General features: G+C 35.1%; 1 protein-coding gene across 5 annotated transcripts in view; it reads right to left on the reverse strand.

Moving 5' to 3' along the window:
• The window catches only part of DOCK7 (dedicator of cytokinesis 7), a 201,817-nt gene that overhangs the window by 34,386 nt on the left and 143,583 nt on the right, over positions 1-23,848 (reverse strand). For all 5 annotated transcript variants that reach the window (XM_045802186.2, XM_045802187.2, XM_045802190.2 and 2 more), the window contains 8 exons: positions 21,429-21,598; positions 20,324-20,478; positions 10,741-10,923; positions 10,498-10,633; positions 6,648-6,744; positions 3,672-3,768; positions 3,219-3,353; positions 2,180-2,332 (listed from right to left, as the gene is read on the reverse strand). In XM_045802186.2, the coding sequence (XP_045658142.2) occupies positions 2,180-2,332; positions 3,219-3,353; positions 3,672-3,768; positions 6,648-6,744; positions 10,498-10,633; positions 10,741-10,923; positions 20,324-20,478; positions 21,429-21,598 (1,126 nt within the window). The remainder of the gene's footprint in view (positions 1-2,179; positions 2,333-3,218; positions 3,354-3,671; positions 3,769-6,647; positions 6,745-10,497; positions 10,634-10,740; positions 10,924-20,323; positions 20,479-21,428; positions 21,599-23,848) is intronic.

The raw sequence follows: 23,848 nt of genomic DNA on the forward strand, positions 1-23,848 counted from the left end.
TGATATAATCCATACATTAAAAAATGCAGAAGGGTTGCGAAGACAGGCTAAGATAGGATGTAGTTTCAAAAGAAGGAGAAGAAAGTAAATAGTGAGGTATGCTAGGCACAGATTTCAGAAATAATGCGGAAAAAATATTTCTTTTAAATAAGAGACTCACTTTGAAGTCATAAACCTATTTGTCTTGAAAACAAAATGAGCTAAAAATCTGGAAAGACTGGATAGAAATGGATTGACCAGAAACTTCAGGAAGTTAGGCAAGATGTGTTTACAATACTAAAATCCCATGAGAAACACATTCCTGAAGGAACTTCCTACAAATACCTGGGCCAAGACAATCCAACTCCTTCTACATGAGTAATAAAAAAGGGAAGATTAGTGAAACTAACCAGAAGAAAAACACTTTATAGAAAAATGTTATCATGAAACAGATGAACATTCTAATGAAATATTTTGCCTTAAATTATAAAAAATGTATGAGCTTTAGAAAGGAAAACAAGGCAGAAATAAACTCATGGAAAGAACACAAGTCAGAAAGAGAGGTCATAAAATAGGAGCTTACATGTGAGCTGATACTACTTAAAAAGAAATAGAAAACAAAGATAAAATTGGTAAAAGAAAGAAAGGATGTCATGGAGACCACATAAGGTATATAGGACAGAGAAATTCTGAGAAAAAGAACCACAATAAATGGACATTTTAAATATTAAAAAGGAAAAGAGAAAACAATAGGCAAAAAGTAAAGCAAAACAGATCCAACATATGTATAATTGGTACCTAGCAGAAAAACCCCAAACCCCTGGAAGAAAATATTCAATTTTATATTCAAGAAAACTTTCTGAAATAAACTGAAAGTAGATATCATGTGCCTGAGAAAATTAACAAAAATTGGTCAATACCAAGCAAGACACATTCTAGAAAAGGTATTTAATTTTAAATTTAAAGAGAATCCCTTGAGCAACTAGAAGGGGAAAAGTTATTTAAAAGGGAAGAAGATATCAGGCTAACTGAAGATGTCTCTATAACAATATTTAAAGCCAGAAGAAAATAGTATTCAAGTATCTCTTTTTCTTTTTTCTATTAAGTGTTCTTTATCTGGTATGTTTTACTGATCTTTCTCCCCTCCCCCCCTTTTTTTTCCATTCAAAGTCTGAGGCAAAAAACTTCATAACTATCTTTGCTGTCCTTTAAGTACAAAAAACACTGAACAATCAAGAACTTGGGAAATATTATTTCCAAGAACTGTCTTGCATAAACAACTACAGGACAATATTTAGCCAAATAAGAGATGATTAGAGCAAAAAAAAAAAAAAAGTAACAAAAGATATAATAGTTATGAATATCAATTTACCAAATAATAGGTAGAGGAGAAATAAATGATACGTAGGCTTTAAATCACCTCCTTCAGTCCATCAAGTGGACCAAAACAACAAGGACATAGAAAAATAGTGTAATTAATAAGGTATATTTAACTCAGTACTCTGAAATAAAGAACACTTTCTTTTTAAGTGCTTGTGTAACATTACACACCCACAGTACAAAAAAGGAGACACAGCATCTAACACTGTATAATCACATTGAAATAAAACTAAAAATTAACATCCAAACTTTAAAACAAAAAGGACTGTCAACTCTTTGGATTAAAAATACGAACTGAAACTACAAAATATCTACAAAACAAGAATACTGAAAACACTATATATCAGAACCAATGAGATGCTAAAAACAGTGCTCAAAGGAGGATCCTAGGCCTTAAATACTTATATAAGTAAAAATAAATTAATTATACATTTGACTCAAAGTCAGAAAAAATACTACACGTGAAAAACACTCTAATGAAAACATGGAGTTCTTCAGACTGGTCCATAATCATAAAATATCAAGCCAAAAACAGTTAAATCTTTAATTTTCTTTATTAGTATTTTCATTTTACTTAATGATAATAATTAAATTTTCCAAAAGCTCAAGATACATTTATATTCTAAGTTGTACTACTATATGCCATTTGTAGTACAGGAAGCAAACCCGGAGATTTGGATTTTTGTAAGGTAGCCACATAATAAGAAATATCAAGACAGTCTAGACTCAAAATATACAAAATGCCATGCTCCCCCAAAAACACATTTGCTAGACATCTGCAGAAGTTATATTCCATTATAATCCACGGATAAATACTTACATTCCCAATCTCGAAGTTCTGTCTCATAAGGAGGTACAGCGAGGCACTAGCGTGTGACCGTATCGTGCCAATGCTGCTGCTACAGTGTCGGAGAAGCCGGAGGCATAAGTCCGCACACTGCTCAGTTTCTTCTTCAAACAAGAGTTCAGGGAACTGTAAAAAACAAAACAAAACAACACAACAATAACAACAAAACAACACTAACACCGAACTTCTGCAAAGTTCCAGAGGAATGGTAACATAGCCTGAACTAGAGAGTTGTTAGTATAGTTTTTAAAAATGGTTAAGCACTATTTGCTAATGCTTAATCATGTTGACCACAGAGCTGGGCGGATTGGGTTTGAATAATGATTATGTCACTTATCTGCTAGTAGTGTGATTCTGGACAAGTTTTCTCAGCCATAAAATGGACCTAATGATATTATCTACAGGGGACTGTAGAACTATCTGAGATTAGATACTGTGCACAAAACACTTAATATGGTAACCAACATGGAATAATTCTGCAATGTTTTTATTATAAAATGGTAATGAGTAATTCCCATCGGTTAAACCTTCATCAACAGCTCTGCATTCCACATTATTAGATGACTATGATAAAATAGATACCTTCAAGATTTAAGATACACCTATTACCTGGGGAAAAATAAACACCAGAAATAAATATTTGCAGTAGTTGAACAAACAAAAGTACCTTCTTTTCCATTCATCATGGGGTAAGTTAACACCAATGGAATGAAGTACTCATACCTTGAATTCTTTAACAAATCAAACTAATAAGGAACAGACAGAATGAGATAAGAGAAAACAAGGAAAGCCCCATATTTAAAATCAGTTACTACAACAAAACTGTTTTTTTTAAGCCCCAAACTGGTTAAGGGTGATTCAAATAACAAAGAAATTACAAAAGGCAAGGAGTAGAAAACAGGCAAAGAAGAATCATGGGTCTTAGGTTATTATTAAAATTTTAATAGATGATTATAGACAACGTAAAGAGAAAGCAAAGTCTGATAAGACTGCACGTTCAAAAATGACCTACCTTTGAAACCAGGGCTCTCTGTGTAGCAAAACAGTGTTGTAGATAAACTGCACTTTGGTTACAGGCCATGCTATGCAGTAGGACTTTCAGTACGCCGCCAAGGATGCTCTCTTTGGATTCTGTTACAGAAACTGTCTGCAATTTAAAAATAGATGAATAAAATGCAGATGTACCCGCAATTTGGTCAGGGAGACAGAATATAAGAAAATAGTTTTTAAAAAATAGGAAAAGGACAACATAGTATCTAGGAGGACTTCAGGGAAAAGCAGCTGAGCATGGTTTGAATCAGGGAAGAATGGGGGAAAAAGAATGAATAGGATTTTAGTGAGAAAAAAAATTTTTTTTTTTTACAAACTACTGATATTTCAATATAATTGTATGGCTCAATGAATACTTTTTGCACAATTCCAATTTACCAAATCTATATTTTGAATTCCTCGTTTGTGTTCTTACCTGGACAACAATCTCTAATGTATCCAAAATGATTAGGTTTGCTTCAGTAGCCAGATTTCCATCAATCAGTGCTTCATGCTCAATTTCTGCTCTTGATCTAATACAAAATATTATAAGAAAGTACTTTACACAGAACCACTATTCAAAAAAGACTTAAAGATACATAGAAAAAAAAACCCCTCGGAACCATTTTTCAGTTTTCCCTGAAAGAAAAATTATAAGAGAATAAAAAGACAGTATTTTACACATGACAAATTTAACACATTTGTCAACCGTATTAGTACAGATTTTCTCACCCCATTACCGTTCCACAACACCACTGAAAGCATAAATGTTTAGCTTTCAGAGATGTAGCCAACACAGGAGCGCTTTGTTTTATTCTGAATGGCACCGACACTAGGTGGCGCTATGTGGGCTGGGATTTAGGGGTGCTTCATGTAAAGCAACACTCAAAATGTTTAGTGCTCATCTTACCATTTCAAGGATTTTCTATTTATTTAAGATAAAAGTACTTATTTTTTTCTAAATTATCTAAATTTTCAATATTTTTGTCTCAAAAATACAAATAATTTTGCTACAATATTTTGAATCAGAAAACAATTGAACTCTTCCTGAAACTCTGGACTGAATCACTCATTAGAAATAAAACAAGTTGTTGCAATAAAGTGGTTTGCTTAAAGGGTAAAAGTGACATTTGTTTATTGGCAATACATACATAGAAACTATATTATATCAACGTAGACAAAACACACATAAATCAAGGTGGAATTACAAGAACATATTAAATGCTAACTTTTCAAAGTTTCTGGATGTTCAAATCTCTGAATTTTTGTTACTACCACTTAGGAGAACAGATCATGAATTCACATTTTATAAATGAAATTTAAGGAGAAAACAGAATGTAGAATTAAACTGGGAAATACATATGTAATGATCAAGCTTAAAATTCCAGTAAGATTTTGTGAAGAAACACAATAACACGATGGCTTAAACAAAAAGAAGCAGGAAACACCACCACCACCACCACCACCACCACCACCACCACCACCACCACCAGGCTTCCTTAAAACACAGAGAAATGCAGAGAAAACACATTATACAAATTCAAAAGAAAGCAATATAGTATAATACCTCACTGCTTTATGATTTTTTTTAAAGATTTTATTTATTTATTTGACAGAGAGACAGCCAGCGAGAGAGGGAACACAAGCAGGGGGAGTGGGAGAGGAAGAAGCAGGCTCCCAGCAGAGGAGCCTGATGTGGGGGCTCGGGTCCCAGAATGCTGGGATCACGCCCTGAGCCCAAGGCAGATGCTTAACGACTGAGCTACCCAGGCGCCCCTGCTTTATATTTCTAAGAAACAAAACACACCTGGAAAAATAATCAAAGAAATGGACTTGGATAAAGAGGAGAGAAAAGTGGACATACTTAAAGCTTAAGAATTATTAAATGTTTACATTGTATTCAATACCTGCTATGGTCTGAGTATTTGTGTCCCTGCAAAATTCATATGTTGAAAATCTAATGCCCAAGACAATGCTATTAGCAGGTGGCCTTTGGAAGGTGATTAGGTCATCAGGATAGAGCCCTCTTGAATGGGATTAGTGCCTTTATGAAAGAAGCCCAGGGAGTTTGCTTGCCCTTCCATCATACAAGGACACAGCACAAAGTCTGTAACCCAGGGGCACCTGGGTGGCTCAGCTGGTTGAGCACCTGACTCTTGATTTCCGCTCAGGACATGATCTCAGGGTCCTGGAATCAAGCCTTGCGTTGGTCTCCATGCTCAAGTCTACTTGAGGATTCTTCTTCCCTCTCCTTCACTCTCTCACAATCAACAAATGAATAAATAAATCTTTTTAAAAGGAAAAAAAAAGTCTGTAACCCGGATGAGGGCCTTCACCAGACATTCAAATCTGATGACGCCATATTCTTGAACTTCCCAGCCACCAGAAATGTCAGAAATAAATTTCTGTTGTTTATAAGCAATGCAGTGTGTTCTATTTTTTTATAGCAGCCTGAAGAGACTAAGACAGTTTCTTGTAACCCAAACCCTCATCTATATGGAACAGAATCGACTTGCTTTCTGCTGGCTTGCACAACGCAGTCTTTCCTATGGTTTATCATGTTACTGTCTGTGAGCTTGTATTTCTGCAAGTTTGATCTGTGAAAATCCTCTAAAGCCTGGTCTCAAGATGGTTCTCACATAGGGTGACCAAGCATCCTGGTTTGCTTTAGGACAGGACTGAGGGAGTCCCTGGGATATGAACATTTGGTGCCAAAACTGGGGGTACTAGGCAAACCTGAATGAGTTGGTCACCATATTCTCAGAGTTTATTGGGCCAAACTACTCGAGGGCTAACCTGTAACTACAAATTTTCAAGAAAAAAATTTTAGCCCCTTGACTCAATGCCATGTTTCAAGCCAAGCACTTTTACTTGAGGTCACTGAGGCAGCCAGAAGGGTTTACTTCTAGTTTCCGTTACACTGAAGGTACAGCCCTTTAAGATCCCAGACTCAGTGAAGTATATTTTTAGTTGTTTTTGGCAGTAGGGTCAGTCAGTGCATCTATTAACTTCATGCTAGAAACAAAAGACCTGGAGTATTTTGTCTTTAATTATATTTTAAGCTCCAAGAGGGCAAAGATTAGCTTTCTAATTGTCGGTGACCTGGAAATATTTAGTTCACTGTGACTCCCAAAATACATTAAAAAATTATTGCAGAATATATTTTGAAGGCGGATATTTAGAGACAATTGTTGGAAACAAAATGGGTAATATTTTGCTTTACTATACCACATGAAAAATTCTTCCCCCAAATCTTTTATAATCTAAAATTTAAAAACTAAATATAAGTATTTTGTTGTCTAAGATTTGAGTACCTAATACATAAAAAAAACAACACTAAAATTAGCGATTTTCCTCCTGCATTTGAAATCCACCAAGCCCATCAGTAACATAAAATAGACGGTTATATTACTTGTCAAGCTTCTCAGTGTTTTGACGCCAGTGAGTCATATCTTTTCTCCACCTCAGATTTTCTTGACTTCCAAAGGCACTTCCAGATGGGCTCCTCTCTGTCAAATAAATTTCAAAACCATCTTTAAAATGTTATTTCATTTGGACCACCCTCATGTATATATGCATGTATATAAGAAATACTGCACAATGCTAACCTTATATGTAGCCATTTTATCTTCAGCACAAGTGGAAAAAACAATACTACTTTTTATTAAAACTTTTTTATAACAGTTATAGAAGAAACACATTTGTTACATGTAATATTTTTTAAAAACTCCCTTTTATATAAGCAAACTTCGTTAACACTGATTTTCTCAAAACCTAAGCCATGACTCATAAGGCCCTACGTGGTAAGACCTTACTTCTGAGCACTCTCACTCCTGCGTCCACCGCCAGTTATTCTGTGTGTGTTCTCTGTATACAGTCTCCCTGTTTATGCTCACGACTGAGGAGCTCTGCAATGGTGGTGGTTCCTCTCATGTGATTGCTCTTCCCACATATTTTCACTGGCCAGTCATTCATCACCTCCACAGAAAGGTCTTCCCTAACTCTCCAACACTTTTTTTTCTTTAAAATTTAAAGATTTTATTTATCTGATTTTTTTTTATTTTTTTGAAGATTTTATTTATTTATTTGACAGAGAGAGAGAGAGAGAGAGAGCACAAGCTGGGGGAGTGGCAGGCAGAGGGAGAGGAAGAAGCAGGCTCCCAGCAGAGGAGCGGGATGCAGGGCTCGATCCCAGGATCCTGGGATCACGACCTGAGCTGAAGGCAGAGACTTAACCATCTGAGCCACCTAGGCACCCCAAGATTTTATTTATTTGAGTAAGAGAGAGAACAAGAGAGAGCACGTGTGCATGAGTGGGGGGAGGGGCAGAGGGAGAGGGAGAAGCAGGATCCCTGTTGAGCAGGGAGCCTGAGCTGGGTGAATCTCAGGACCCCAAGATCATGACCTGAGCTGAAGGCAGATGCTTAACTAACTGAACCACCTAGGCAGCCATCTCCAACACTTTCTTTCCTCTTAATTGGCTTTATTTCTCTCCATAGCACTTATGATCACAAGAATATAAGCTACTTAAGAACAGAGATTATGCCTATTTTGCTCACCCGTTTATGTTTGGGGTTGACAGTTCAACCAGTTTTTGTTCAATATATAAACAAAACAGAAGGATTCCTGAACTAATCACTTCCCTTGGTCCACAGAAGGCAGGACAGGAGAAAGATGCGGGCTTTCTCCCAAAGTTTCTGGGATGGAAAGCAGCCTGAATGCTGGGGGCTCCTGGAAGGGGTAGCAGCAACAGAACTGGTTCATACAAATCCAGCAGAAATGAAGACGGCATTTAGAATTGTGGAGAGATACACACTTAAATGATACAATCAGCCATGATTTCAGACCTTCAACTAGAAAACTAATGCTCCTTTTTGAAAAACCCAAGACTTTAAAATTGGTTGGAAGGATGGGGAAAAAAAAAAAAAGGTAAAAATTCAGAGTTCAAATAGAAATTTAAAAAATAAACAGAAACAGATCTGCTACACAATAAAGGACATGTCTGGGATATTTCTTCTGCTTTTTCTCCCTTTCCTCTTTTTTTATTGTCAAATCTCCATCTTTAAAAAATTTTGCAAAAGAAAACAAAAAATGTATGCCTATCTTTACATAGTTAATAAAACTGATATTGGGGATCTATTTACATTTTTATCATTAACTTTTTTTTCTCCATGAAAGTGTCTCTCATCTCTTAGCTAAGAATGTCTATCATTAGGTGACATAACTTGTATGTCCAAATGTAAATAAGAATTGCAAAGGCTTAATTTTTCTAAGAACTTCAATTTTTAAAAAAATAAGATTGACATATAACATTATTTTAGTTTCAGGTGCACAATATGATTCAATATATGTATACATTATGAAATGATCACTATTATAAATCTAGTTAACACCCAACACCACACATTTTCTCTTATGATAAGAACTTAAGACATACTCCCTTAGTAACTTTCAAACATACCATGCAGTATTAACATAACATCCCTAGTACTTCCGTGTTCTATAACACCCGACCTCCTGTCTGTTCTGTCCATCCCTCGCCCCACACCCAGGCAACCACTTATCTGTTCTATCTATGAGTTTATTCATTTATTTACTTTAGAGTCTACACAGAGAATTTCAATTCCTATATTCAAACAAAGGTAGCTGCTCTAAGGCCACAGGCTTAAAAACATAACTTACTGTTAACAGTTTCACTCTCTCTGACATTAAACCTTAGAAAGAGCTGTGGTATAATACACAGAACGACACTGGAAGTCAAAAGAGCCTGGTTCTATCACTTAGTTTGTTATCTTAGGCAAGTTATTTACCTCTGGTGAGTTTCATTTTCTTTAACTTAAAGGTAAGGATAATCATGCATTAGATTTTGGTGATAATTAAATGACCTAAATAAAAGTTAATTTTCATACTTTTTTATAGGGTTGTTGTATGCAACAAAAGGAGTTAAAAGAAAATTGTTAAGTACACTGTAGACTGTATATAAACTAAAAGTGAAAAAAAAAAATGGTGCTCTTAATTCCAAAGGCAAAGCTTTTGTATTCTTATGAAATTCCAAATATACTGGATAGATATAAAAGATATTTAAGTTTACATAGATAAATGATGTTTATACGTTTATCTGTGTTTATGGCCTATCAGAAAACATTAAAAATATCACGTAAATGTGCATCCAATAGATATCAAACTATAGCAGGTGTCACATACACAGATGACTAAGCCATGTCCCTGACCTTAAGGAGTTCTCAGCAACACTAGTATTTGTCACTTTAGAATTTATGAAATGTTTACACACACGGTCACTATAAAGATGGTAAGATCAGTTAGTTAAACTACCTTCTAAGTTCTCAAAACAATCACAAGTGGATGAGGAAAAGGAAAGTGAGATTAAGTGCTTGGCCAAGATTATATGGCTGATGGATAGCAGTACCTGGGATTATAAACAGGCCTCAAATGCTATTAACCTGTTTCTCTCCCTGATATTTGAGTTTGATGGACAACATATTTCCCTTAAATACAGGGCATATTCGTTTATTGTGCCAAACAGGAAATTTTTAAGAGTAAAAAGTGATGCTATGTAGAAAGTACGACACTAAGACTGAACTATAATGTCAATTGCAGACTTTGGGTGATGATGATGTGTCAGTGCTGGTTCGGTACCAAGTGTAACAAGTCACCACGCTGGCGGGGAAGGCAATGCATGTGTGTTAGGGAGCATATGGGAAATCTCTGGACCGTTTGCTCAATTTTGCTGTGAATCTAAAACTGCTCTTAAAAAGTCTTAAAAAACAAAAACAGGATGTTATTAATAATCACACAAAGGCAACAGGAATAAACTGGGACTATCCATAACAAATCAGGAAATATGTTCACCCTACTTAGAACTCTAACTTGAATTCCACAGAGAAGTGGTTACTCAAGTTAATTGTTTCATTTAAAACACTTTTTAAGGGGTGCCCACGTGGCTCACTGGGTTAAGCATCTGACTCCTGATTTTGGCTCAGGTCATGACCTCACGGTTGTGAGATCAAGCCCTGCGTCAGGTTCCATTCGTGCAGCCTGCTTAAGATTCTCTCTGTCCTCCCTCTGCTCCTTACCCCCTTCCTCTCTAAAACAAACAAAAAATGAACCTAAAACAAACAAAAAATGAAAGACACTTTTAAAAGTGTAGAATCTTTGAAGATTTGCAACAATGATCACTATAATATATAGTTCAAGGAAACTGAAAAAATTCTCACCAGAAGGAGAAGATAGTGTGTACGTACCAAGCTGTCCTCGGCTTCGGCGCACCATTTCTTGCCTAGCACCTATGCTCCCAAGAATAGCTTCTTCAAGCTTTGCTCTCATGTCTTTTGATTTCTTAAAGGTCAAACTATTCATTCTTTCAAACACTTTCTTTCCCTAAAATTTAAACATTAGAAAAGAAAAGGCATTGAGGAAATTTTCTTCTTCCTTTTCCACATGTTTGCTTTCTCATTCTTCTCTGCAATGGCATCGTGATCACTTACTTTGTACTCGAAGCAAGACACACAGAGATAAAGCAAATCTAGCAGCCGGTTTAGCTGCAGGACTGAGAGATCTGTAAACCACTTTTGTAGAACCGTCTCATCTGCATTCTTGAGAACCCAAAGTAGACAGATCAAAAGGCTCCGACTGGATTCTGCTGAAAAGGTAGTGTGTTGCCTGCCGCTCTGAAAATAAAGAACAGTGGAATGAGACACACCGATCAATGGCAGTTTCTTTTTGGGGGTTGTCAGGTGTTTCTTCTAAATGCGATAAAATAAAAATTGTTTTAAAAAGCAAATATTTAAAAAGAACCATATGAGGGGCACCTGGGTGGCTCAGTTGGTTAAGCGTCTGCCTTCGGCTTGGGTCATGATCTTGGGGTCCTAGGATGGAGAACCGCCTCAGGCTCCCTGCTCAGTGGAGAGCCTGCTTCTCCTTCTCCCTCTGAGAGCATGCTCTCTCTCTCTCCCTTTCCCTCTCTTGTTCTTGCTCTCTCTCTCAAATAAAATCTTAAAAAAAAAAAAACAACCCACCATTTGATTTAGACACTACTTGAATAAGTCATATAGAACCTTAAACTTAAGGTCCTGAATTTTAATAAACTTTTCCTGGGATCGAAAGATTGTTTTAAATTATGGTAGGGCTTCCAGTAGACAATAAACAAACATTAATAGAAAACATCAAGGGAAAAAGCTAAAAGATCTTACTATTAAAACTAAAGTATCTATTTCCATCATGGCTGATGTAATATGGTAAAAGGAAAAAGCACTCAGTAGAAGTGATATAAGAATAGAAAGTAATAATGAAATGTTTATCAGGTTTAGAGAACCACAGTTTCCTCTCAAGGGCCACTGTTAGAGAAGATAACGTGCAGGTGCTATTTCAGTCTTCAGTCTGCATTAGTGTACAGTATGTAAAATATAAATGAAAAACTAAAAATAAAAACTTGTCCACAATACCATTTATTCCATATTTATTCTGCTCTGGTCATCGTGCTAAGCTCTATCCAAACGTTATTCCATTTAATCCTCCAACAACATTAACAAGTGGGTTATATCATCTCAGTTTTACAGACAAGAATACAGGATGACAATAATGACGATGATGATGACAAAACATAACAAAATTTGAAATGTGCTAGACACCATGCTACTCAGTTTTTCTTATTTAATGCTCACAATGATTTTATGAGATGGTACTAACCACTGTTATTTCTAGTTTACAGGCAAGGAAATGAAAAGCTAGACAGTTAGCCAGGATTTTACTCCAGGTTAACCAGACATCAAATCTTATATTCTTCACCATCATACTACATTCTAGTATTTGGTGAAGTAAGTATACTAAATAAGAAGAAGAAAGCAGTGGAAGGGATGTTGAGAGGAAAAGACAAAGGAAAGTTTAACATACTTAACTGCTGGGGTCATGATCTCAACTACTACCCTAATTCCTCTGCTATCTGGGATGGCGAAAATGATAGCTTCGGCTCCTGTATGATGCTTACGCTGTGCTCTTCACTGTACTGAACACTTTATGCACGTGAACTTATTTATTGCTCACACCCATCCAAAGAGATAAATATTACTACTTAACCCATCTTACAGACAAGAAAACCAAGACACCAAGAAGTATTTTGTGCAGTAAATAGAGGGATTGAAATTCAAATGCAGAAAGTGTGGCTCCAGAGAGAGATCAAGCACTTCTCTGTGTTCACTGCCTCTCATGGATGCGTGAACATGTAAGTGAATTCACCTGCATAAATTCACTTAACCAAATTACACAATAACCCAATTAAGAACCCAATGGATTGGTTTAGAGTAATAGATACAGTTAAGGAGAAAACCAATAAACTGGAAGACAGATCAAAAGAAACAACCCAGCATGAAGCACAGGTCAATGAAAAAATGGGCTATACAGAACAAGAGCAGAGACACAGAGGGTGGGCTAAAGAGGACTCATATATGTTGAACTGGGATACAAAAAGAGGAGAGACAGAATGGAGAAGAGGACATATTTGGGTGTTTAAGAGTTGAGAATTTCATAGAACTGAAGAAAGATGCTGAACCACTGATTTAAGAAGTCCAAAAAATACAAGCAGAATAAGGAAATTCAAAACTAGATGGAACAGAGTGAAACCACAAAAGACCAATTCTAAGGAGAATATCATAAAAAAGAGGGGGAAAAAATCAGCAATGGAAATGAGAAGACAGTGGAGATAATGCCCTTAGCACGCTGGAAGAAAACAGGAAACTCAGATGCTATTTCTAAAAAACAAAACTTAAGAATGAAGGTCATACGTTTTGCAAGGAAACACTGCAAGTTCATTACCATAGCATAAAAATTCTAAAGGATTTATTTCACAAGAAGAAAAATATTTCTTAGGAACAGTCACAAATTGAGGCACAGAGCAAATACAGTGGTGAACATCTGGACAAATCTAAATGATAATTAAATTTATATAGCCATAAAAGTAATAACAATGTTTTTAAGGTTTAATGATATATACAATTAAAAATGCCTGAAAATAACATTTAAGTAGGAAGAAAAGTAAATAAATAGGCAACCTGTTCTGAGAGCCTCCTATTAACCAATGTGAAAGTAAAGGTAATGATTAGAGTGGAATTTAATTTAAGGAAGCATACTGTGATTTGTAATACAATCACAAAAAGAATACAAACAGAATGCATAACTTCCAAACTAGTAGAAAGGAAAAAGCAGAATGAGGAAAAAATGGAAGGAGAAAAAAAAATAAAAGAAGACAATACAAGAGACAAAAGAGACAGAAGGGATGGGACAACATGAAGTAAAATTAAAACGTCAAGTACATTAAATTCACATTAAATTTAGTTATACTAAATCAAATGGATTTTAAAAAGCTCTAGTAAGACAAAAATAAACAGATTTTTAAAATTTAAGACAAAATCAAATTATATGCTATTTATAAAAGACATCTAACACAGTTTCAAACATTTAAAACATAAGGAAAAAATGTTGAAAGTAAAGGATGGAAAAACTCTATCTCAGAAGAAACCTAGGATAACTATACTAATATACAAAAGTAGACTTAAAGGCAAAAAAAAAAAAAGTATTACAGTTCATGTTGATAAAAGATGCAACCCATCAAAAAACATAATTTAAAATTAGTGTTCATAATAAGGCCTCAAAGGAAACTAAACCTGACAAAATGACAAGTTATTAAAAAACCATGATTGTAGTGGGGTATTAGAATAAGCAAACAGATTTCAGTGAAAAGAAAAAAAAGGTTAAACAGTAAGATCAACAAATTTGAAATAATAGATGTAATGGACAAATAGAGAACAATGAAGAATATGCATTTTCAAATACATAAGCTATTTGCAAAAACTGACTACATACAAGAGCATAAAACCAGTTGTCACAAATACAACTGAAATTATACAAAGTTCTCTGATTATGAAATCAGGCCAAACTTAGAAGCATAAGATTATGAGGAATTTTCCTATGACTACACACACACACACACACACACACACACTTTTTTCAGGTGGGGGTACAGAGGGAGAGGAGAGAGCAAATCTTAAGCAGGCTCCACATTCTGCCAGCACAGAGCCTCATGCAGGGCTTAATCTCACAACCCTGAGCTCATGACCTGAGACAAAACCAAAAGCTGGATGCTTATCTGACTGAGACAGCCAGGCACCCCACCCTATGACTAGAATTTTTTTTTTAATTTTTTAATTTAAATTCAATTTGGTTAACATATACTATATTATTAGTTTCAGGGGTAGAATTTAGTGACTCATCAGTTGCATACAATACCCAGTGCTCATTATATCAAGTGTCCTCCTTAATGACCATCACCTAATTACCCCATTTCTCTACCCACCTCCCCTCCAGTACCCCCTCAGTTTGTTTCCTATTAAGAGTTTCTTATGGTTTTCCTCCCTCTCTGTTTTCATCTTATTTCATTTTTCCCCTCCCCTCTCCTATGTTCATCTATTTTGTTTCTTAAATTCCTCATATGAGTAAAATCACATATTTGTCTTCCTCTGATTTATTTTGCTTAGCATAATCCCCTCTAGTTCCATCCATGTCATTGCAAATGGCAAGATTTCATTCTTTTTGATGGCTCAGTAATATTCCTGTGTGTGCGTGCGTGTGTGCGTGCGTGTGCGTGTGTGTGTACACGTACACAACTTCTTTATCCATTCATCTGTTGATGGACATCTCAGCTCTTTCCATAGTTTGGCTATCGTGGACACTGCTGCTATAAAAATTGGGGTGCATGTGCCCCTATAATCACTATGTGATATTTATCCAAAGGATATCAATCTAGTAGTGCAATTGGTGGGTCATAGGGTAGCTCTACTTTTAATTTTTTGAGTAACCCCCATACTGTTTTCCAGAGTGGCTGCACCAGCTTGCATTCCCACCAACAGTGTAAGAGTGTTCCCCTTATTCTTCATCCTCACCAATATCTGTCATTTCCTGACTTGTTAATTTTAGCCATTCCGACCCGTGTGAGGTGGTATCTCATTGTGGTTTTGATTTGTATTTCTCTGATGCCAAGTGTTGTTGAGCATTTTTTCATGTGTCTGTTGGCCATTTGTAGGTCTTCTTTGGAGAAATATCTGTCATGTATGACTAGATATTTTAAAACAAAAACTTACAGCCTAAAAGTCTAAAAATATCATAATGCACTTTAGATATATTTTTGAACTGAGTAACAAAAATGCTACATATAAACTGTGGCATGTAACTAAAACAATAATTAAAGGAAAATGTACAGGCTTATAATATGTACCAAAGAAGAAACGATGAAAATTAGTGAGTTAAAGAGTCCATCTCAAGAAGTTAGAAAAAGAACAATATAAATCCAAAGAAAACAGAAGACAGTAAATAAAGAAGATAAACATTCAAAAGTGAGGATCAACATGCCCCCAACTTGATTTTTATAAAGATTCAAGATATACACAAATTTTTGTTGAGACTGACTGATGTAAGACAAAGGGTACAAAAAGCCAATCACAGAAATGAAACCATTTATATCTACTACAGATGGTACAGACTTTAAAAAGAGCATAGAAGATATCTGAACTTTGTAGGCCAATACATTTTAATTTCTACTAGAGTAAAATTTACAAAAATCAGTGTAAAAGGAAATAGAAAACTTGAACAGTCTTACAGTCATTAAAGATATTAAATCAGTAATTTTTAAACTTTCAAAAAGGAAAACTACAAGTACAGGTGGCATCACCCACAGGTTCTCCAAATATTCCCAAAAGAAATAACTCCAATTTTAAACAAGTCCTTGCAGAGAACAGAATAAAAGGGTAAACTCCCTTTTAAATTTAAATTGGCTAACCTAACCCTGATTCCACAACCTATAAAGAACATTATGAGAAAAATATCACAAGCAATTTTACCCATAAGCATAAACACACAAATCTTAAATTATAGCACACAAAATCCATTAATATACAATCGTAAAAAAAAGTTGGTTTAATTTGGCAATTGAAGGTAGGTTAAACACTAGAAAAAACAATGAAAGGGGTCACAGTAAGAGATTTAAAAGCAAAATAACACAAGCATCTCAATGGATGCAAAGAAAGCATGATAAAATTCACGTATTCATAATTAAAAAATAAAACCAGGAACAGAAAGAAGATTTTCATAATATAACAGAGTTTTAAAAATAAAAAAACAACCACCAAAAACCAAAAATCCCCCCAAAATATAGCACGTATGTGTAAGAATGAAATGTTGCAAGTTTCCCCCCTTAAGGATGCCAACTATTGCCACTTCTATTTAACAACTGTACTGGGGAGTGGGTTCTAACCAGTAAAATAAGTTATGAAAAAAACTTGAGAGAAACAAACTGCCATTATTCACAGATGATAGGACTGTGTATGTAGAAAAAAAATTTATACATATGTTATTAATTTAGCAATTCTGCTGGATGCAATTCTGCTGGAAATAAGCATCACAATTCTATTTCCACATAAAATTAATCAACAGTTGGAAAAAAATTTTCAGAAAAGATGACATTTAGAAGATTACATATAATTATACGTATTATATATAATTTTATAATATAAAAACAAAAAATATCAAGGACCAAAACCACATCTATAAAAGATGTACTAGAATTCTTTAGTGAAAACTATAAGGGCTCGTGGGTGGCTCCGATGGGTAAGGGTCTGCCTTTGGCTCAGGTCATGATCTCCAGGTCATGGGATCGCGCCCCACATTGGACTCCCAGCTCAGGTGAGAGGCTGCTTCTTCCTTCCCTTCTGCATCTCCCCCTGCTTGTGCTCTTTCTCTCTCAAATGAATAAATATATATATAAAAAAAGAAAACTATAAAAGTTTACATATTCATAGATGTTAAAGAAGACCTAAATAATAGGGAGGTCTATCATGTTCAAGGATTAGGAACTTTGGTAGTGTAAAAATATCAATTTTTACCAGAATTGATCCACAGACTCCTTACAATCTCAACTAAACCCCACAGGTTCATTGGTTTTTGTTTATTTTAGTGGAACATCATAAGCTGATTCTAAAATTTATATAGAAAGACAAATTTTTTTATATTCATGAGGACTTTTTCTATATGATAGACTATACTGAGGTAATACTCCAGAGGAGTAGGCAAAATAATCTTTTAATAAATGGTGCTGAGATAATTTGGTATAATATAAATGAATGAACGAATCTGAATCCCCAGATTCTACTGTTCATAAAAAATTCCAGGTAGATTTTAGGATTAAATATAAAAGAACAAAAAAGCATTTAAAAAAAATAACATAGGACATATCTTCAAAATCTTGGAATAGGGAAAACACTTTTAAAGATACATAAAACACTAGCTGTAAAGGAAAAGACTGACAAATTTAAGTGTTCTAAGTAAGACACTCCAATCACCAAATTCACCATTAAGTATGTGATAAAGGCAAGTCACACACACAAAAGAAATATCTGAACCACTTATAACTGACAATGGGCTTGGATCCAGAACATATAAACTCACACAAATCATAAACAAAGGCAGACAACCAAATGGCAAATGGGCAAAAAACTCTAGAATCTCAGAAAATTCAAATGGCCAACATGTATACGGAGAAGTGCATAGCTCCATAAGGCATCAGGGAAACAAAAGCTGAAATGAGAACCAACTATAAATTACCAGAGTGACAAAAATTTTCAAGTCTGAAAAATCTAAATGCTGATGAACATGTAAAAGAATGGGAATTCCCATAGTGCAGGTAAAGTATAAATTGAGACAAACCCTTTGGAAAAATACCCAGGTATATCTGGGATAAAGATACATATATATTCTATAACCCAGCAAATTCTACTCCTAGGAAATAACCTAAATAAAAGTGTATATATACAGGATACATGTAAAGAAATCTACAGGATTACTCTTTGAAATAACCAAAGATCAGAAGCCATTCATTCATCTAAGAATAGAATGGGTAAATAAATTGATCTATGGACAGTCAATTTAAGGACATACAGAAATGAAAATCAGTAAATTACAGCTACATTTTATAACATGGATGAAAATTAAAGATATAACAAAACGAAATTACGGATGCAAAATTGAATAGTAAAACAGTAAGCAAAATTAAGCAATTACTTCATTAGGATAGAGGGCGGCTTGGTGGATAGCTGGGGTGGGGAAGAGCGTGCTAAAGATTTCTGAGAAGCAGTCAACATTCTATATTTTGTCTTGAGTGGTGGTTACAAAGGTGTTCATTTTATAATATTTTGTAAATTTGTACATTTATGTTTCATGTACTTTTTAATATGTAGTATATTTCACACAAGAAAAGTTTTAAAAATGAAAAGGAAGGTCAACAAAATTGAGCACAGAGGTTATTTTGGGCAGAGACGGACTGAATTGAGGGCAGACTGGGAACTTTCAAGGAATTTGCAATGTTCTATTTCTGAAGGTGGTGGGTACACTATTGTTTCTTCTCTTATGATACCTTAATTGTGCATGTACTTTTGATACTATACATACAAAATATAAAGTACAAGCAATAAAACTGATAAAGTGGAATTCAGCAAAATTAAAAACTTGTGCACTTCAAATGACACCATCAAGAAAGCAAAAAAATAATCCACAGAATGGGAGAAAATACTTGAAAATCGCCAATCTGATAAGGGATTTGTACTTAGAATACATAAAGAACTCTTTCAAACTGATAACAAGAAAATGAGTAACACAATACTAAAATGGCAAAGAAGATGAATGAACTTTTCTCCAAGACATAAAAAAAAGACGCATCAATAAACAAATGAACAGATGCTCAACATCAGTAGATATTAGGGAAATGCAAATCAAAACCACAATGAGATACTACTCTGTACCAAAGTGGTTATTAAAAAAAAAAAAAAAGAGGTGCTGGTGAGGATTTGAAAAACAGGAATTTTTATTTATTGCTGGTGAGAATGTAAAATGGTGCAGCCACTTTTAAAAGAATTTAGAAGTTTCTGAAAATGTTAAACACAGAGATACCATATGGCCCAACAAGTTCACGTCGAGATATCTACCTAAGAGAAACAAAAACATACACGCACACAAAGACATGCACACAAATGTTCACAGCAGCATTATTCCTAACAGCCCAAACCGGGAAAGAATCCAAATGTTCATCACCTGACAAATGGACAAAAATCTAGTATAGCAATACAAAAGAGTATTACTTGGCAATTAAAAAAAAAAAAAGAGAGATGCGCATTGGCACAGTACAACATGGCTGAATCTCAGAAACTTCACATGTAGTCAAAGACGCCAGACACGGAAGATCACAGTGTACAACTCCATTTATACGAAATGTCCAGAACAGGCAAATCTGTACAGATACACAGACAGACAGTAGGTGAGCTGCTGCCTAGGGCTGGGGGTGGCTCTTAATAGGCCTAAGTATTCTTCCTAGGGTGATGGAAATATCCTAAAGTTAGATTGTGGTGATGGCCATACAGCTCTGTAAATACATTAAAAACTATGACACCGTACACTTAAAATGGGTGAATCTTTCGATACGTAAACTATTTAATAAAACTTGACATTGTCAAGACAGCTTCAGTAAGTAATACTGCATTTTTCTGAAAGAAAGTCTTTCAGAACTTGATCTTGCTCTACTGGCAGTTTGTTTCCTCTCTAGCTCCCATACCCTTCCTTCTTTAAGGGGGAATAAATTACAGGGGCAGAGTACCTATTGATTTTTTTAAACATGAAACAGTATAAATCTTCAGAGATTAAAAAAATATTCTCAGTTGCTAAACAACTGAAAATATTTCTTAGAGTTGAACAAAATAGATTTTGAAAATAAAGGAAATAGGCCATACGTAATAAGGTAACTTCCAAAATTCTGAATGATGGAATACAGAGCTTTATACCATAAACCTTGAGGTATTAATAATTTTTAAACAACTTAGTACAAGATAAGCAATGTTCCCAGAACCTTAATGTTTCCACAAAGTAAATAAAACTCAGAGCACTCTTGCATCACCTAATACAACAATCTGTTATTTAAGGGTACATCCTTGTAAATATCTGCCTTTCTACAAAAAACTTCTGCAGGAGGGTTGTTCTTACCGATGATGTGAGGAGGAAACTGCCGGGCCTTGTTAGCTGAGGAACTGAGGTTCCTGCAATTGCCATGGCAACTGTCTGGCTTATCATGCTTCCGCTCTCACTTTCATAGTCATCAGGGGCTATACAAATTGGTCTTCCTCGTTGATTGTGAGTTTCTGGAAGAAAAATAATCCCAAAATAAATATCCAAATTTCCATTTAGATTAACAGTTATTGAGCACGCAATGTCCTATTCTCCATTACTCTTTAAAAGAAAAACCTGTTAAGATACAATAAAAAAAAAAGATGCAATATTTATCATTAGATTTTTTTATTTTAAACTATTTTAAATAATTCATTCCTACAGTAACAATTTACAGTTTTGTAGAGAACATGCTAGTCAAAGAAAATATAGTAATATAAACATTTCTGCCTTCAGATTAGGAAACCCGCTTTGGCAATCAACATACTGGTTGAACTATCAGTCCCTTAAAGACACAGAGTTGGTTATCTTCGTATCACCACCTCTGTTCAAGTTCTTAATATTTAATAGGTACTCAGTAAATGTTTGTTTTTTTAAATGCAAACTATAGTGTTTTCTTTGGGATAAATTAAGGATTCAAGAAATTCTGAATATGGAAAGCAAGATCAATAAAACTTTGTGAGTTCTAGTTTTTAAAAGGCAACACGACTTCAACTCATTAACCCAGTGTTAACAATCAACCTAATTCTTGTTACTCAGGTGAATATTAATTTCAACTATATGTATACAAATAAAAATGAGAGTGAAGATGGTAGACATCTGCCATGTCTTCTTATATATATATTTTCAGATGAACAGTACGGTCTCATACCAAAAAACCTACTTTCTAATAGGTAGGTACAGAAATACTATAAGTTATTATTTTAAAATTCATCATAAGAACTACTTAAGGAAAGCTTGCAGTGAATTCTCTCATGTAGTCAAAAGTTATTCAGTAATATGGTTAAATATTTATAGTTTATTTATGTCAGAGTACATTTCCTTCTACTTCTTTTCCTAAAATAAGATTTTTAGCCTCAAGATATTTCTAATACTTTAAAACACTGAGATTTCCTTTAAGATTTGTTTTAAATATACGAAGTACCTGTAAAGTCATAGAGCTGAGGAACAGTTTCCATGATAATGCCAATCAGAGGTAGATACAACATGGCCACCCTCGCCTTTGTCTGGGGGTCAGAGTACCGTGGATCTGAGTCGTGACTGGATAGTAAATTGTGTACCATATTGATGACTTTCTTGTGCAATCCAAACAGTCTATTTAAAAAGAAGACGAAGAAGCAGCAGCAGCAGTAAGGTCACAGAGATTAGTTAATATCTTTAAAGCAAAGAGTAAGTCACAGTACTCAATCAATTTTAACTTCAACTTTGCCAGATATTTGTATGTATTTCCATGAAACGCTTCTCATTATAAAATTAACAAATGGCTCTCTGTATAAAGTACCGATGGAGGGGAAAAAGAAATGCTAAACAAATTCACCTAGGAGTAAATCTGAATCATTTTTACAGTAACTCCTTATTAGTACATATTCATATTAAATAATTTAAGACCAGTTACGGTTATATTTTAAAGCAAAAAAGAAAAAATCTTAAGTAGCTTCAATTTTTATTTCAAGTTAGATCTTTTCACATTAACCAAAAATAAACTTTCATGTCCTTTTTCTAAAAGAAAACTCCTCTGCTTAATGGATTTGCAGTCCATGGGCTGGGAGGGTTGTCTTTGACTTCTCTGATTTAAACCCAACTTCCTTGCTCATCTACCTCATTTGGGTCCTACACCTTCTGTAGACTCCCAATCCCTGAGTTTCAACTGGGCTAAAATATTCATCATCACTTTTTTTTTTTTTTTGGGTGCCTCTTCTCAGATTGAAGGTGCTCTGACTATGCCAACTATTCTAATTAAACTTTTGGCCAATGCCAACCGGCCCTTACGGCTACACCTGGCAGCAGGTCCACATTCCACATCTTACTTTCTCTCCTTCAGCCTCTCACCATCCATCTCAGCTAAGACCTTACCACCGACTTCTGCTTTTTAGGAAAGAAAAGCCATTCTGAATTTGCTCTAGCCAGATCTTTAACACATCCCCACATTTATATCTCTATCATTCCTTTTGTCTCAGAAAAAGTTGTACTTCTCTCGAAAAGTAATTTCTCCATTCTGTTTAATGAACCCCATGTTTCTTCAACAGCTTCAATGCCCCCCTCACTAAACCTTTCCCTTCTTTCAAATAAGCCTTTCCTGTGTTGAAAATACATGTTCACTTGAAACTAGTCTCTTCTAGTTTATATACTATCTCCTAGTAATAAATTATTACAATTTCTCCAGTAATAAATTTCCTGAATATATAGTCCATAACAACCGTTTCCATTTACTTCCTAACATCTACTCCCTTTCTTTGGAACTAAGAGTTCTTGAATGCTTCCAACATGGCACTGTACTAGCTTCATCATTTAATAGCTAGATAATTTCTTACTTACCCTGTTTCCCTACCTACCTCATAAGGTGGCTGTGAAAATTAAGTTGCATAATTCATGTAACATACTTATTATTAGCACACTGCCTTGTACACTGTCTTCCTTGGTAAATACTAGCTTTTATTAAAGATCACAGAGCCAATTCCAAAGCTGGGATTGGAAACCAGAGCCCTTCATCTTATCTCCCACTTTACATTGCTATATATGGAATCTAGCTGGAGATTCTTTCTTCTTCCTTCCAGATTTTTATTCAGAAAGTGTATTTTTAAACAGTCAAGCACCACATCTAACTGGCATAGCTCAGATTTTATCCTCCAGTTCTCTACTTGACACTGTCATCTTATCTTTTCTCAATTTTTTCTCCAAATAGTTCCCATCCTTTCCTCATACTCTTTCTCATTTTACCCCAAGTCTCAGATTCTGGTCATTTGCTTTTTATGGTCTCCATTTTGAATTTCTGCATTACCAATGAGGACTCCCGGAACCCGGGTGTGTATTCCTTAGCTCTGTAGCTACCAGCCCGACCTTAACCTACCAATAAGCTCTACTCACTCATCTTTATGAGCCTTTTCATAGGTCTACATTACTCAATCACATGCAGTTATTAAGTATATGTTTATGCAGGACCTACAACATCCTAAGTGTTAGGGTAAGACACTGTCCTTGTTCTTAAAGAGTTTGCTATTGCCAAGAGAGAAACACAGACACAAAAATAATAATTTAGTGTTACAAGTGCAGTAGTAAAGGTATTAATCTTTTTTTTTAAGATTTTATTTATTTATTGGACAGAGAGAAACACAGTGAGAGAGGGAACACCAGCAGGGGGAGTGGGAGAGGGAGAAGCAGGCTTCCCGCTGAGCAGGGAGCCCGATGTGGGGCTCGATCCCAGGACCCTGGGATCATGACCTGAGCCGAAGGCAGACACTTAACGACTGAGCCACCTAGGCGCTCCACGGTATTAATCTTCTATAGAACTATGTGCTACAAAATTAGCATTTAATCATATTGTTTCATAGTCTTAATTTTCTAACT

Source organism: Ursus americanus, chromosome 12 (assembly GCF_024610735.1).
Source record: "Ursus americanus isolate L20-20 chromosome 12, mUrsAme1.1.p, whole genome shotgun sequence".
Classification (NCBI taxonomy): Eukaryota; Metazoa; Chordata; class Mammalia; order Carnivora; family Ursidae; genus Ursus; species Ursus americanus.